This window comes from Sminthopsis crassicaudata, chromosome 2, assembly GCF_048593235.1.
Source record: "Sminthopsis crassicaudata isolate SCR6 chromosome 2, ASM4859323v1, whole genome shotgun sequence".
Taxonomy (NCBI): domain Eukaryota; kingdom Metazoa; phylum Chordata; class Mammalia; order Dasyuromorphia; family Dasyuridae; genus Sminthopsis; species Sminthopsis crassicaudata.
Genome location: NC_133618.1, coordinates 59,138,482 through 59,151,347, shown reverse-complemented (window position 1 = coordinate 59,151,347; position 12,866 = coordinate 59,138,482). Strand labels below are relative to the sequence as shown.

General features: G+C 56.8%; 2 protein-coding genes across 8 annotated transcripts; one reads left to right on the top strand and one right to left on the bottom strand.

Moving 5' to 3' along the window:
- Positions 1 to 479: 479 nt before the first annotated feature.
- On the top strand, positions 480 to 3,651 carry PARD6A (par-6 family cell polarity regulator alpha). Of its 3 annotated transcripts, none has more exons than XM_074286433.1 (3): positions 480 to 627; positions 1,264 to 1,486; positions 2,197 to 3,651. In XM_074286433.1, exons 1-3 carry the CDS (start codon positions 565 to 567, stop codon positions 2,970 to 2,972), a joined length of 1,062 nt encoding a protein of 353 aa, XP_074142534.1. In that variant the 5' UTR covers positions 480 to 564; the 3' UTR covers positions 2,973 to 3,651. The 3 variants fall into 3 exon arrangements, with proteins under 3 accessions (XP_074142534.1, XP_074142533.1, XP_074142535.1); XM_074286432.1 differs by having other exon boundaries at positions 2,194 to 3,651; XM_074286434.1 differs by having other exon boundaries at positions 482 to 615; positions 2,194 to 3,651.
- Positions 3,652 to 3,681: 30 nt separating this feature from the next.
- On the bottom strand, positions 3,682 to 6,831 carry ENKD1 (enkurin domain containing 1). Of its 5 annotated transcripts, none has more exons than XM_074286439.1 (8): positions 6,686 to 6,831; positions 6,313 to 6,414; positions 5,689 to 5,956; positions 5,132 to 5,304; positions 4,875 to 5,024; positions 4,622 to 4,785; positions 4,296 to 4,432; positions 3,682 to 4,067 (listed from the first exon to the last, which is right to left on the bottom strand). In XM_074286439.1, the coding sequence occupies exons 3-8, from the start codon at positions 5,897 to 5,899 to the stop codon at positions 3,907 to 3,909; spliced, it is 996 nt and encodes a 331-aa protein (XP_074142540.1). In that variant the 5' UTR covers positions 5,900 to 5,956; positions 6,313 to 6,414; positions 6,686 to 6,831; the 3' UTR covers positions 3,682 to 3,906. The 5 variants fall into 5 exon arrangements, with proteins under 5 accessions (XP_074142540.1, XP_074142539.1, XP_074142536.1 ...); XM_074286438.1 differs by having other exon boundaries at positions 6,313 to 6,411; XM_074286435.1 differs by having other exon boundaries at positions 5,689 to 5,859; positions 6,686 to 6,821.
- Positions 6,832 to 12,866: the final 6,035 nt, after the last annotated feature.

Below are 12,866 nucleotides of genomic sequence, written 5' to 3'. Positions count from 1 at the left end.
CAGGCGGTGCCGCATCATTGGGTCGGGGATCGGGGCGTCAGGACTCGGAGGTTGTGTCCCGGCCACCGTGGCCTTCCCCGCCCTCCCCTACTCTGCACCGGGGAAGAAACGGGCCCGCGGCTCGGGAGGGGAAGCCGCGAGTAATGACAGGGACGCGGAGAGCCCCGCTGGGCCCAGGAGGGAGGGGGAGCGAAGCGCATGGCCCACACCCACGCGCGAGCACGTTGGGGCTGACAGTGGGCCACCAGTCCTCCCCCTCCCACCCCCAGTTACCTAGGGAACGTTGTCTCCGCGTTCCATCCGCGTTTGGAGCCTCCCCCTCCCCCTCGCAGGTGACGTCATGGTCGGTACCCACCTCCCCCCTCCTCTCCCCTCCCCAGTCTTAGGGGCGAGCGGCTCTCGGACAGCGCGAAGAGAGAGGGAGAGGAGCGGGGAGGGGAGAGCGGAGAGGGGGCGGGGCGGGCACTGCTGCAGGGCGCGGGCGGGGGAAGCCGGGGAGGGGCCGGGCTGTGCACCTGCGCCGCTTCGGCCTCAGCCCTGGCCCGGCCCGGCCCCGGCCCAGCCATGGCCAAGCCTCAGCGGACCCCGGCGCGGAGCCCCGACAGCATCATCGAGGTGAAGAGCAAAGTAAGGGCCCCGGCCCCGTGCCTCTCGCCCCCCCGCCCTGCCCGGGTCCCGGCTCCCTTTCTCCATCCCTGAGCCGCCTCCCGCCCCTCTGCGCTCCTTGTCCTCCCTTCTGTCCCTGGCATCCTGGGCTGCTCGGGCTGCAGCCCCTGGCGGGGCCTGAACCTGGGGGCGGGGGCTGGCCGCGCTCCCGGACCCCTGCCGGGAATACAGAGCCAGCCCCTCGGGGTGGGGTCCGGACCCAGCGCAGGGGTGCAGAGGGCCCTAGCCCAGGCTTCCTACTGCTGCTGCTGCTGCTGCTGCTGCGGAGTTCTGGAGCTGTCCCCTGCATTCAGCTCCCCACCGACTCCTACTCGGTCCGTGCCCCTCCTCAGCCCACCCCCCATCAACAGCGGCACCTCGCTGCTCCCCGCTCTCCCGAGCGGACCCTCTCCTCTGATCCCCTCCCCCCTCCGCCCGAGCCCTCAGGGTCCCCTCCCAGGGGAGGGGATACGGGCTGGGGTTGGATGGTCCGTGTCTGTGTGTGTGCGCGCGCGCGCGCGCGCGCGCGTGTTGGGCACGGGGGAGGCTCTGCCCGCCAAGATGGCTCGGGCCCTCTCTAGGGCTGCCAGGAGCCTGACTCGGGCCCCCTCCCCTCAGTTCGATGCCGAGTTCCGGCGCTTCGCCCTGCCTCGAGCCTCGGTGGGGGGCTTCCAGGAGTTCTCCCGGCTGCTTCGAGCTGTGCACCAGATCCCGGGCCTGGACGTGCTGCTGGGCTACACCGATGTGCACGGGGACCTGCTGCCCCTCACCAACGACGACAACCTGCACCGGGCGCTGGCCAGCACGCACCCGCCGCTCCGCCTGCTGGTGCAGAAGAGGGGTGAGAGGCCTGCGCCGGTGGAGGGGTGCCGTGGTCTGTCACGGGGAGGGGTGGGGGCGGGGTGTCTTGCTGCTGGATCAGCAGACAGGCCTACGACAGTGGGAAAAGGACTTTGAGGCTGCAGGGGGGCTGCTGGAGAATGGAAGGCCAGGGTGGGTTGGGGTGGCTTGGGCACCTAGGTGCTCTCTGCCCCCCCCCCACTGGAGCTCATTGGGTCAAACATGCAAAGAAACAAGTATCATCTGCTCCATCTCTGTCAGTTCACAGATAAAGAAAAGGAGGTGAAGGGAAGGGTCTTATCCAAGGTCACACAGGTGATGAGCAGCAGAGGCAGGATTTGAACCCTGAGCCTCGGACTCCAAATCCAGACTTTTCATCTGGTGCCCAGCACTCTGTTATCCCCAGTGGGGTTCTTCTATTTTCTCGTGCCTGTGCCTCCTGGGTCTGCATGGGGGCAGTGTGGTAGGGGAGCACCACATTAGGCAAGCTGTGTCCCAGGGAAGCCGGCTCCAAACCAGGGCCTGCAGAGAAGGTGCTGGGCAAAGCGAGGCGGGCCCCCTGCTGCATAAGGAAGGGGCAGCCTTTGGAGGCCCAGAGACCAGATGGAGACTGGCTCAGGGACTCCCCTGGAAGCTGGCAGCCAGCTAACTTGAGGTAGGCCCCGGGGGCTGGTGGGGGACAATGCTGAGCTCTGTTCCCTCCCACAGCAGAAGCCGATCCCACGGGCATGGCCTTTACCTCCAACTCCTTGCAGCGCCGGAAGAAGGGGCTGCTCCTGCGGCCCGCAGCCCCCCATCGGACACGCCCCCCACTACTCATCAGCCTTCCCCAGGACTTCCGGCAGATTTCCTCCGTCATCGATGTGGACCTGCTGCCCGAAAGCCACCGGCGAGTGAAGCTACACAAGCACGGCTCAGACCGCCCACTGGGCTTCTACATCAGGGATGGTGTTAGCGTGCGCGTGGCGCCCCAAGGCCTGGAGAAGGTGCCTGGCATCTTCATCTCCCGCCTGGTTCGGGGCGGCCTGGCAGAGAGTACCGGGCTCCTGGCAGTCAGTGACGAAATCCTGGAGGTCAACGGCATCGATGTGGCTGGCAAGTCGCTGGACCAGGTGACAGACATGATGGTGGCCAACAGCCACAACCTCATTGTCACCGTTAAGCCAGCCAACCAGCGCAACAATGTGGTGCGGGCCGGGGCGGGCCGACCTGCGGGGGCACAGCCTGCCGCACCCCTCCCTCCTGCAGAAGTTCCCGAGCCAGACAGCGATGAGGACAGTGACCTGGTCATTGAGAGCCACGGGCTGCCTGGCTACCTCCCGCCCTGCTCAAATGGGACGCCTCCGGCCCCCTCCCCCAGGGACTTGCGGCCTAGCCGCTCACTCCCCGGCTCTCGAGGGTCCTTACAGTCACTGGACAGTCAGGACGGGGCCAGCCCTGCCCGGGGGGGCAGTCTAAGGGAAGATGGCAGTGGCGTCACTCTATAGTCCGGGCTTTGCCTGGCCGAACCCTGGGGCTGCTGTTCTGCTCACACACAACTCTGGCCCCTGCCTGGGCTGGTGGACCCGGGTCCAAGGAGGGATAAGAGTCCCCCAAGGTGCCCCTCCTCGACCTCCGGCTCCCTCCCTGGTCCCAAGCTCTCTCTCTCGGTGGGCAGCCGGACAGGGAGCTGCCTTTTCATGAGCTGAGGCGGGACCTTGCTCACACATCCTTCCCCATCTGTGAAATATTAAAGCTTTTCTAGAAAACACTGGCCCTTCTCCACTACAGGGAAAGCTCTTTGGGGGCAGCTGAGTCACAAATGCCAAGAAGGGGCCAGGCCTGTAGGGGCCACAGCTGGCCCTTTCCTCCTTCCCAGGACTCAGGAAGAGGAAGGGGAAGGAGCCAGGATGTCTTGTGGGCTGTGCTGCTGTCCCACTGTCATTGTTCTTGGCAGCAGCTCCTCCTGGCCCTCATCCACTGGAGGCCACCAAGGGGCCTGGGACCCCCCTCGGCATGACTCCCCGGGACTGGCAAGGCTGCTGAGCTTTGAGTCCCGCAGGAATAGCCGTCGTCCTGTCATTCTCCCCCCCCCAAAGTTGACTGATGTGGCTGGCAGAGGCCCCCTCTCTGTGCCTCCATGCCCACTTAGCCTGGCATTTCTAGAGAAACATTAACTTGGGAAGAGATCAGGAGTAAGGAAATCGGGCTCACTGCTCATGTAAAAAAAAAAGGTTTAATTTAAAAACAGAAAAATATTCTTGACAGTGGCTCTCTGGGCTTGTTCCTTCTGCTGCCCTTGTGGGAGGGGGTTCAGGGGGTTACCATGGTACACTTGGGTCACAAGTGCAAGAACCTTCCCTTTCAGGACCCCTCAAGCCAGTCCTCTTTGGAAGGGGCAGAGGTTTCCAGTGGCCTTCCTGTGGGCCAGAGGGGAAGAGCTCAGGAATCCATCTTGACAAAGACTTTGGGTCGGGAGAAGATCTTGAGGGCCTCCTCCACCTGGGAAAGCTTCTTCTCTAGCTCGGCCTTGTGGTTCTGGGCTCGAAGAGAGTCAGCTCCAGAAGGCAATAGCACCAGCTCCTTAAGCAGTTCTTCTTGTTCTGAGAAAGAAAAGGGTTCAGGGGACAGGGCTCCAACTCCCTTCCTCGGGTAGTTAGGACCCCAGGACTCAGTAGGAGTTAGGCCCTGCTGGACATGGATGGATGTTGCTTAGCAAAATTGCAGTCAGCAGGGGATCAGGCTGGCGGGAAGTGAGGTACTTGGGGGAAGAAAGTCTTCTGGCTCCTTCTCCCTAGCGCCCCTTGACCCTAAATGGCCCGGACACTCACTCTGGAGAAGGGAGTTCAAGGTGCTCAGGCGCTGGCTCTCGGGCATCATGGTATGACCCAGGGGGATTTCAGGGTCAGGCTGATTTCGCTGGCGCTCCTCAGCTTCCCGGCGCCACAGATCTTTCCGTTCCACCAGGCTACCGAAGGGCAGAGTGAATGAGCTACCCCATCCCCAGATGACCAGCCCAGATGCAATGGGCCTCCCTCAGCCCTTCGGCAAAGTGGGAAGGGGGACTGGGGTGCTATCTCCCTTCCTGCTGGGCTGAGGGCCTCCCCGATGGGGTCAGAGGGCATGGGGCATGGAGAAGGGACTAGGAAGGACCTACTAGTGGGGCACGTGGCCCTTCTGCCTGGTGTTGTACTCTTCCTGGGCCCTCCGCTGTTGCTCCTGTACCTCGGCTAGACACTGCAGGGAGCGTGACCGCCGCCGCGGAGCAACCTTGGCTGTCCGAGCATTGTGGGTGATGAAGTCCACAGCCAGACCCTGGCCCTGTGGGAGAGGGGAACGCATGGGTGGCCGTCCTGGGCCACCCTGCCATTTCCACCTTTCCACCCCAGCACCCCATGCAGATGCATCACCTTGGCGTCAGGGCCCGGAGGCTGGAGGCCATCAGTACTGGGCAAAGCCAGGCCTGTGGAAGCCCCACGACGAGGCTGCACCCCAGGTCCACAGCGGGAATAAGCCCGAAGGAAAGCCGGCAGCTCTGGCACAGAGGCAGGGGAGGGCTCCTGGGGGAAGCAGAGGGGCTGTGTCAGGTGGGCTCCGAAGCGAAGCCCTCCCTCCCCCTGCAGCCCCTGGCCCCCAGCCCAGCCAGGCTGAGGAGGGGGGAGGGTACCTGCAGCTTGGCTTTCAGCCGGGACTCCACTTTGTCATACTTGGGCGAGCGCCACAGGGCCTTGAGCGGCTTCGGCCGGCCGTGGTCTTGTCCCCGCTCCTGTTCCTGGCACCGCTTCTGGATCTCCCGGATCCGCCTCACGTTCTCCTTCTCGTGGTTTTTCAGGTCCTTCCCTGGGGATCAGGGAGACACTGCCAGGCCTGCTCATGGGTACAGAGGCCTGACCGTTTGCTAAGTTCTTGAACGTCATCTGGTCCAAGCCCCTCCTTTTATGGAAGAGGAAGTCACCATGTGACTGCTCAGCCAGAGGAGATGCCCTGTGCCCCCAGAAATGCTGCCTCTCACCATGCTCTGCCCACCATGACTGGCCATGGATAGCTCTGGACTCCAATGTATTCTGTGGTTCTCACCTGGGGGATGGGTCTATTATTGTCTCCCTTTGAGGGCTTGGTCTTCCTGGCTTCCCATCCCATGCCCCCAAGCCTGAGTAAGTGGCAGTGGGGGAAGGGAAGCTTCCTTGGTGCCAGGTGGCCCAGGCTGCTGCTCTTAGCACTTACTCTTGGGCAAGGGCTCGCTGCCCAACGAGACCTCCTGGAGCTGCAGCAGAACTCCCACCAGGCTCTGCTGGGATCCGGGGTGAATTCGAGGAGCAGGCTGGTCCAGGGGGGCACCTGGTTGCCAGGGAAGCTCCAGGCTTAGCTTCCGAGCACTTCCTTCAAGGCTTCGGGCTGGAAGCAAGCAGGAGAGGGGCGGTGCTAGAATAATCATAACTCACAGGTGGAGAACAGCTCTTTGGGGGCTGGAAAATACTTTGCTTGCAACCACCTGTGAAACAGGGGCATAAAATTTTACATGATCATGGCTACTGCTTGTTACTATCCACTTCCACTTTACTCTTTAAATTTTATATTTAATCACCCCAAAAAACAATTAAAGTTTTGTTTTTTAATTTTGAGTTCCAGATTGTCTCCCTCTTTTTCCCCCTCCCCTCAAACTGGTACAAATTACACCTATTTTCATATCAGCCATGTCCTAAAAGAGTGTCATACTTTACAAATGGAGCAAATTGGGCTTTAGCTCCCCCGCCGGAACGGAATCATCCAGCCAGTGAGGAGTGTAGGGGCTACTTGCCGCCAGGTGCACCTGCCCACCGCCCCCGCGGGGGCTGCGGAGCCACTTACGTGTGCCCGGCCGCTTATAGTAGTTGGGGAACAGGGTGGGATCAGGAGGGATGGGGCCCGAGATCTTGGAAGGTCCCTCGCACATGGCTGGGGCTTCTGCTGCTAGAAGAGAACGAGGGAGGGGTGCAGGGGGAAGTGGAAGGGGGTGTCAGTGTTTGGGGGCTGGAGCGGAGCTGGGTGACCGGTCCCATGCCGCCCCGCCCCCACAGAAGTCTGGCTCTCTCCCCACCTTGTCTGCCCCTCCTCCCATCGCCCCCTCCCCCACCTAGGCCACCTTCCCCTATGCCGCCCCGCCATCTCGGGAAGGACCCAAGCCAATCCCACATTCAGGCCGCCAGCCCTCCCATCACCCCATCCCTCCTTCGGTAGTCACCAGCACCAGCTCTAGCACCGATCTAGTCAACCTCCAAGCCCAGACTTTTGCAACGCCAGCGCCCAACCGGGAGTTGGTGTCGCCTAGCAACACCAGCTTCCTGCTGAGGGAAAGGAAGAGGAAAAAAAATTCCCCGGAGCAAATGCATTCTGGGATTTGTAGTTCAAAGGCTGTAGAGCGCTTCTGGACCACTACCCCTCCCCCACCCATAATAATAATGACAATAATAATAGCTAATATTTAAGTGACGCCAACCATGAGTCATGAGGCCGCGAAGAATTGGACACGACTGAACAGAAATAAAAATAAGCCAGACACTGTGGTAATTATTTTTTCATTTGACCCAAACAACTCCCTTGGGAGGCAGGTACTGTAATTATCGCCATTTCACAGATAAAGAAATGAGGTCAGACTGGTTTGCCAGGGCTACTTGGTGTCTAAGGCTAGATTCGAATTCAGATTCCTCTGACTCTAGACCCAACACTGTCCCCTGCCCCACCTGAGGCCCAGAAAGGGAAGTACTTCGCTCAGAGTCACACAGCAGAGTCACTGCTGGTTCCTTAGTTGTTAATCCTCAGCACCATTATTATTTATTATTATTTTTTTTTTGCTGAGGCAATTGGGGTTAAGTGACTTGCCCAGGAATTTGAACTCAGGAGGATCTGAGTTCAAATCTCGTCTCAGACATTAACACTTCCTAGCTGTGTGACCCTGGGCCAGTCCCTTAACCCCAGCCTCAAAAAAAATAATAATAAGGAGTCCTGCTACCCCTTTGGCTGGTGGACACCCCACTCCATGTCTTCGGTGGGTCCACAGCCACCGAAAACCGCGGCTCTAGAGTCTCCACAGACGCAGACTTTTCGGCTGGTCAGTTCGAGGACACAGTCCGTTCACAGCAAAGATGTGCTTACTGAGGGCCCGGGGAGGGACACTCCCTTCGCCTGTCCGGAGACTCCCTGCCTTAGACCGGCCGGCACCGGCGGCCGCAGCGGGCACACCTACGGACCCAGCTTGCCCTGGGGGAAGAGATCGGGAGGGGGGGCCAGGGCGCGCACCTGGGGGAGGGGCCGCCGATTAGTCCGGGAGACGGCCAGGTGACGTCTGGCGCCTCCGACTCGTCCGCGGACGACTCTGCGGTTTGGGTCCCGAGGTAACTGCCCATGCGCAGCGGGCCTGTTGGGCTTGTTCTCCACCCCGGCCACGGTGGTCTGCGGACTGCGGAGGCGCAGAGCTGGAAAGTGTCCGGGCTCAAAGCGAGCTGGCGGCCCCTTTTACGTACACAAACCCGGCAGAGGCCAAGAATGGGGGTGGGGAAAGTATGTGCCCGGGCAACTAGACGCACAGAGGGGCCTGAGTTCAAATCAGACACTTAATCCCTTGCTATGGGATCCCGGACAATCGCTTAACCCCAATTGTCTCTCCACAGGCCCCCCCAAAATGTATAGGACAAGGGGTATAAAACTGAGCTGGTAACTAGACGATTTCAAAGATTGGTGCCCTGGGAAATAGGAAAAAGGGTAGAGTGACTACGGGTCTCAGTGAGGGGAAAATTTTTTTTGTTTTTTTATATTTTTACATTTTCATTTTTTGGGGGGGAATATCTATATTTAGGAGGACAAAAGCAGAGGCAGAGATGATGGACTAAGGGGAAAGTAAAGAAGTGCACCCACTTACAGATATTCACAACAACCCTGGGAGGCAGATGCAGTTATCCTCATTTTACAGATAAGGAAACTGAGGCAAAGAGGGTGAAGAGACTTGCACAGGGTCACACAGCTAGTAGGAGTCTGAGGCTGTTTTAGAATTTAGATCGTCTTCCGTGGTGACACCTAGCCATGACTGAGGGTAGACTCCTCCTAAAGGAGTTCTGGATCAGAACCCGAAAGGTCCAAAAGTTATGGGGACGACGGTCAAAGGTGTGAATGCCTGCGTTTGTGCTCACCATGGAAGCTGGGAGTGAGCCCTTTGTTCAGCAGCAGATGTTCCACAGAGTTTCACAGAGTTGGGTAACGGAAAGCGGAGGAAGACTAAGAATCTGGTAGACTGTGATCAGATTAAGAACTTCAAAGTCCATGGACATGGAAATGGTGCTTTTATGGACGTTGGCAAGACCAGAGATCGGACCGCGGGTGGAGGGGGGATGGCAAATGAGCCAGATGACGACCTGTTCCAGCCACCTAGCTCCCTTAGAGCAAGATATTCCCTACAACCCTTCTGCCTCAGCATGAAAATAAATTTGAACCAGAACAAAAGGCAAATGTAAGGAAACAAGACCATTTTTTTCTTCACTCACCTAGTTTACATCTGGACTTTACTATGCCAATTAAAAAAAAAAAAAAAAACCGGCAACAAAATACATTTTTGGCCAGTATAAAATCTGGCTCCATTCTGTTATTAAGGGCTCCCCTGAACTTACTTTTTGAATTTTCATTTTCCAGAAACACAGACCACATCCTGAATGTGTCAAGGACAGAGCCCACCACTGTGCTTGCCTCCCCACCCCAGCTGACATAATTTGGTGTTTGCACCCCAAGCTGGATCCCCTGTGTGCCAGCCAGTCCGTACCATGCTGGGGAAATGCCTGAGCCCCTGAGGTCTTCTGCAGATAAATGGACTCTCTTATCTTCATAGTCCAGCAGTTCCCAAGGGAAAAGACTTTGGCTTTTGGCATGGCCCTTGCCTCTCCCGTTGGGAGAAATTATTGCACCCATTCCCTCCCATGTTACATACCCCTTCCTGCTTTCTCCTCCCCCTTTTGTTATACTGGCATTAACGTGCAAATTTCTATAAGGACTGGGAACTCTGGGTTCCATATGCATGTTCATTTCTCTTGAATTAAACCTGGTTTTCACATAAGTCTCCTGATGTTGTGATGGCCTGTTGACAGTCCACGTGTTTTAGACCACTGTCCTATCTTCCAATACTCTTTTCCCAAACCTGAACTCTTAACAAAGAAAGTTATTTCAACAAAATCAAACCAGTGATCAACGCTTTTGCAACGCTGAACACTCACATTTCTCTGAAGGAGGAACCAAGATTGCTCATGCAATTAGCTTGAGTCTGGCTTCCTGGTAGTATTGTTTTCATTCATATAATTAGAGTGATTGTGCAGATTGTTCCCCCAGTGATACTTACTTCCATCTGAGCCAATTGTAAAATGAGCACATAGGGATAGATGGTCTCTGAGGCCTCGTCCGACTCTGGGCCTATGGTCCTATTATTCATTCAGTTCATAAAAGTCTTCCCGGATTTCTTTGAGTACCTCCCATTTATCACTTCTCACAACACAATAGTATTCCATTACATTTAATAAATTACAATGTTAGGTCATTTCCTCAATCAATGGCCATCCACGGTTTTCTAATTTTTTTGTTTCCAAACACACAAAGAAACTTCTCGGAATGTTTTGTATATTTGAGGTCTTTCTTTTATTCCTGAGCCTCCTGGGCTATCAGGCTCAAATCATCTGAAGGGTTTGATGACTTTTCTTACATAGATCCAATTTTTGTCCCCCAAATATTCAGACCAATTCAAACGTTCTTCAAGAATTGATCGGTATGCCCAGTCAGAATCCTGGATCTGTTGTTTATGAAACTCCAGATTTTCCTCCCTCAATGAATCCAGTCCCTGGCTCACAATCTTTCCTCCCCAGCTTCTCCTTAGGTACCAGAGCCCGTCACCATTGTCCCTTAAACACCCCAACTTCCCAGGTCATCACCTTCCTCATTTGCCATCCTCTCCACCAGTGGTCCTACCTTTGATCTTGCCATCATCCATAAAAGTACCATTTCCATATCTGTGAACTTTGAAATTCTTTAATCAGTCTCCTAGATTCTTAGTCTCCCTCTGCCTTCCATACTTCAGCTCCCTCCCAGTCCATGCCCCTGAATTAACCGCGCTCTTTTCCCCATCTGACCCCATGGGCCAACCAATTCAACTCTTCCCTGTGCTCTTTGTTGTCTCTTGCCCTCTGGTCACACTGATGATTTTGCCTGCCAAGCTTCAGGCAGAAGGATCAGTCCCGCCATCTGCTTTTCCAGATGCGAGCTGTTAAGGGAGGCGTAAAGGATTGCCTGGCCGGGTGAGGGCCCGCTTGAGGTGATGTGACATTTATAGCGGACCCTATCAGATTTTCTCTGTTCAGCAGCATTAGAACAAAGGCAGCAGACGTAGCTCCTCCAAACAAAGCTCTCGAGGCTTCCTTCCTGCCCCCTTTCTATCCAGAAACTCGAGAACCTCATGTTTTACTGAAAAAATGGAGGGCATGTGCTGAGCTTCCCCTCCCCCACCCCTTCCGAATTCCAGTCACTCGGATGCCTTCTGCCCTTACCTCCTCCTCCCGTTCCCCATACTTTGGCCAAGTCAGAACCCCAATTGCCTTGCAAAAAACAGATTAAAAAGAGAGAGAGCTCCTTGTTCGCTCTCTATCTTATTTGTACAGTGTTTGCATCCTGTGAACTCCACGAGAGCGGTGACTTTTTTGGTCTTTATTTGTATTCCTGGCATCAGTCCCTGGCACAGAGTAGGTGGTTCACAAATGTTTATTGATTAAATGTTATTTGAGTTTTGGAAAATGCTTCTCCTAACAGTTCTGGGAGAAAGCACCTACTTAAATCAATATATAACGTGATTAATTCTTGTGTTTTTCTTGTCTATAAGGCCGGGGACTCCGGGAGCCTTTCGGAGTTGGGAGGGAAGTGTCTCACGCTGTGGACGCGGGGCTGCGGCTCTCCCGGCCCACCAGCCAGCTGCGGGAGACGGGGAGCCCAGGGCTCCCGAGTTCACGCTCGGGGTTCTTTTTCTGATCCTGCTGTGATTCGCTTAGTTTAACTCCAGGGACTGGCTTTAAAAAAGCTCCGCAAACACCTTTGGAAATCACTCGGTGCGAAGGACGGACGCAGGCTGGCCGTCCGGGACGCGGCAACCACAGCCTCCCACCTCACAGAAAGGCCCAGAACGGAAGGGCGCTGGCGCAGGCGCGTACGAGGAGTACATCTGCAGCAAGCATGGATTCGATGGCAGGAGAAAGGCGGTGTGGCCTAGTGGCAGGGGCGGGCGTCACTTAGCGCCTTTGAGAACACTAGCCCGCCCGAACTGATAGTTCCTTTATCTGGGTTTTTCCTCCGCGGACGGAATCGCAGTCCCCGCGTGCTGAAGCACTATTCGGAAAGCCGCGGGTTTGATTTCGGCGGGCCCCTGCACGGGGTGGGTGACTCAGGAAAAAGGGGAGGGGCTAACGGAGCCCCCGCAGCCCACGTGCGCCGCTGGCAGGGAGCGTCACTTGGCCGTGGACCGGCAGCCTTTGTCCACAAGGTGGCGCACCAGCCCAGCCGCAAGCCTGGAGCTCCAGCCCTTGACCCAGATGGAAAGGTGACTTCTTTGTGCGCGCGCTAGCTGTCCGGCCTGGGCCGGCCTCGCGCCGGACAAAGAGCAGCGGCCCTGGGCTCCAGCCCCACCCCCCTTTCCGAGAGGTTCCGCGCTCCGATCGCTCCTCCTCACGGTCAGGTGACCCACTTCTCTGTGGCTGCGTGGGGGACTGGGGACCTCCCCCAACGGCTGCTCCTCCTCTGGTCGTAGAAAGAAAGGGGGGGCCGGCTGGTACCTGAGCCCTCTCCAGGGAAGGATGGGGGCCCGACTTTCCCACCGTTCTCTCTCCAGCCGGTGCAGACTCGAATTTCCATTCGGCTGCTCTGACCACCCCCCCTCCGCCAATTCATTAATTCTGGTCCCCTCCTTAATTCTGGCGCTTTCCATTTTCCGATTTATCATGTTTGCATGTTTCCCCCGTTAAATTAGGAATTTCTAGAAAGCCGGGACTCTTTTACTTGCCCTTGTATCCCGGCATCTAGTCCTGCGCACGGGCCGTAGGCACTAAATAGTAAATGTCTGATGCGGCCCCCCTTCCAGCGCATCCGTGGTTTAGGACAGTGGTTCGGGTCTGGGAACTGGGTGCTCTCCAGCCATTCCCCCAGTGCCCCAACTTGGCGTCGCCCAGAGAGACTCTAAGAAGTCTCTGGGGTTTTAGGCATGGCGCTGCGGCCGCACATCAGTCGCTGTGAAATCTCGGGCAGTCAGTCTGATTTCAGCTGATGTGTGTTCAGACCTGCATGATTCATCAATAACCACTCATTAAGCACCTACTATGCACCAGGCACGAAGTTCCGCAGCAGGGATACAAAAA

Excerpts from the sequence above, each read along its gene's own strand:
- PARD6A (XM_074286432.1), top strand. The coding sequence starts at position 565 with ATGGCCAAGCCTCAGCGGACCCCGGCGCGGAGCCCCGACAGCATCATC. Across the intron at positions 628-1,263 it reads TCATCGAGGTGAAGAGCAAA|TTCGATGCCGAGTTCCGGCG; the intron begins GTAAGGGCCCCG and ends CCCTCCCCTCAG. Across the intron at positions 1,487-2,193 it reads CCTGCTGGTGCAGAAGAGGG|CAGAAGCCGATCCCACGGGC; the intron begins GTGAGAGGCCTG and ends TCCCTCCCACAG.
- ENKD1 (XM_074286435.1), bottom strand. The coding sequence starts at position 6,397 with ATGTGCGAGGGACCTTCCAAGATCTCGGGCCCCATCCCTCCTGATCCC. Across the intron at positions 5,860-6,312 it reads CTATAAGCGGCCGGGCACAC|CCCGAAGCCTTGAAGGAAGT; the intron begins GTAAGTGGCTCC and ends GCTTGCTTCCAG. Across the intron at positions 4,786-4,874 it reads CTCCGGGCCCTGACGCCAAG|GGCCAGGGTCTGGCTGTGGA; the intron begins GTGATGCATCTG and ends CCTCTCCCACAG.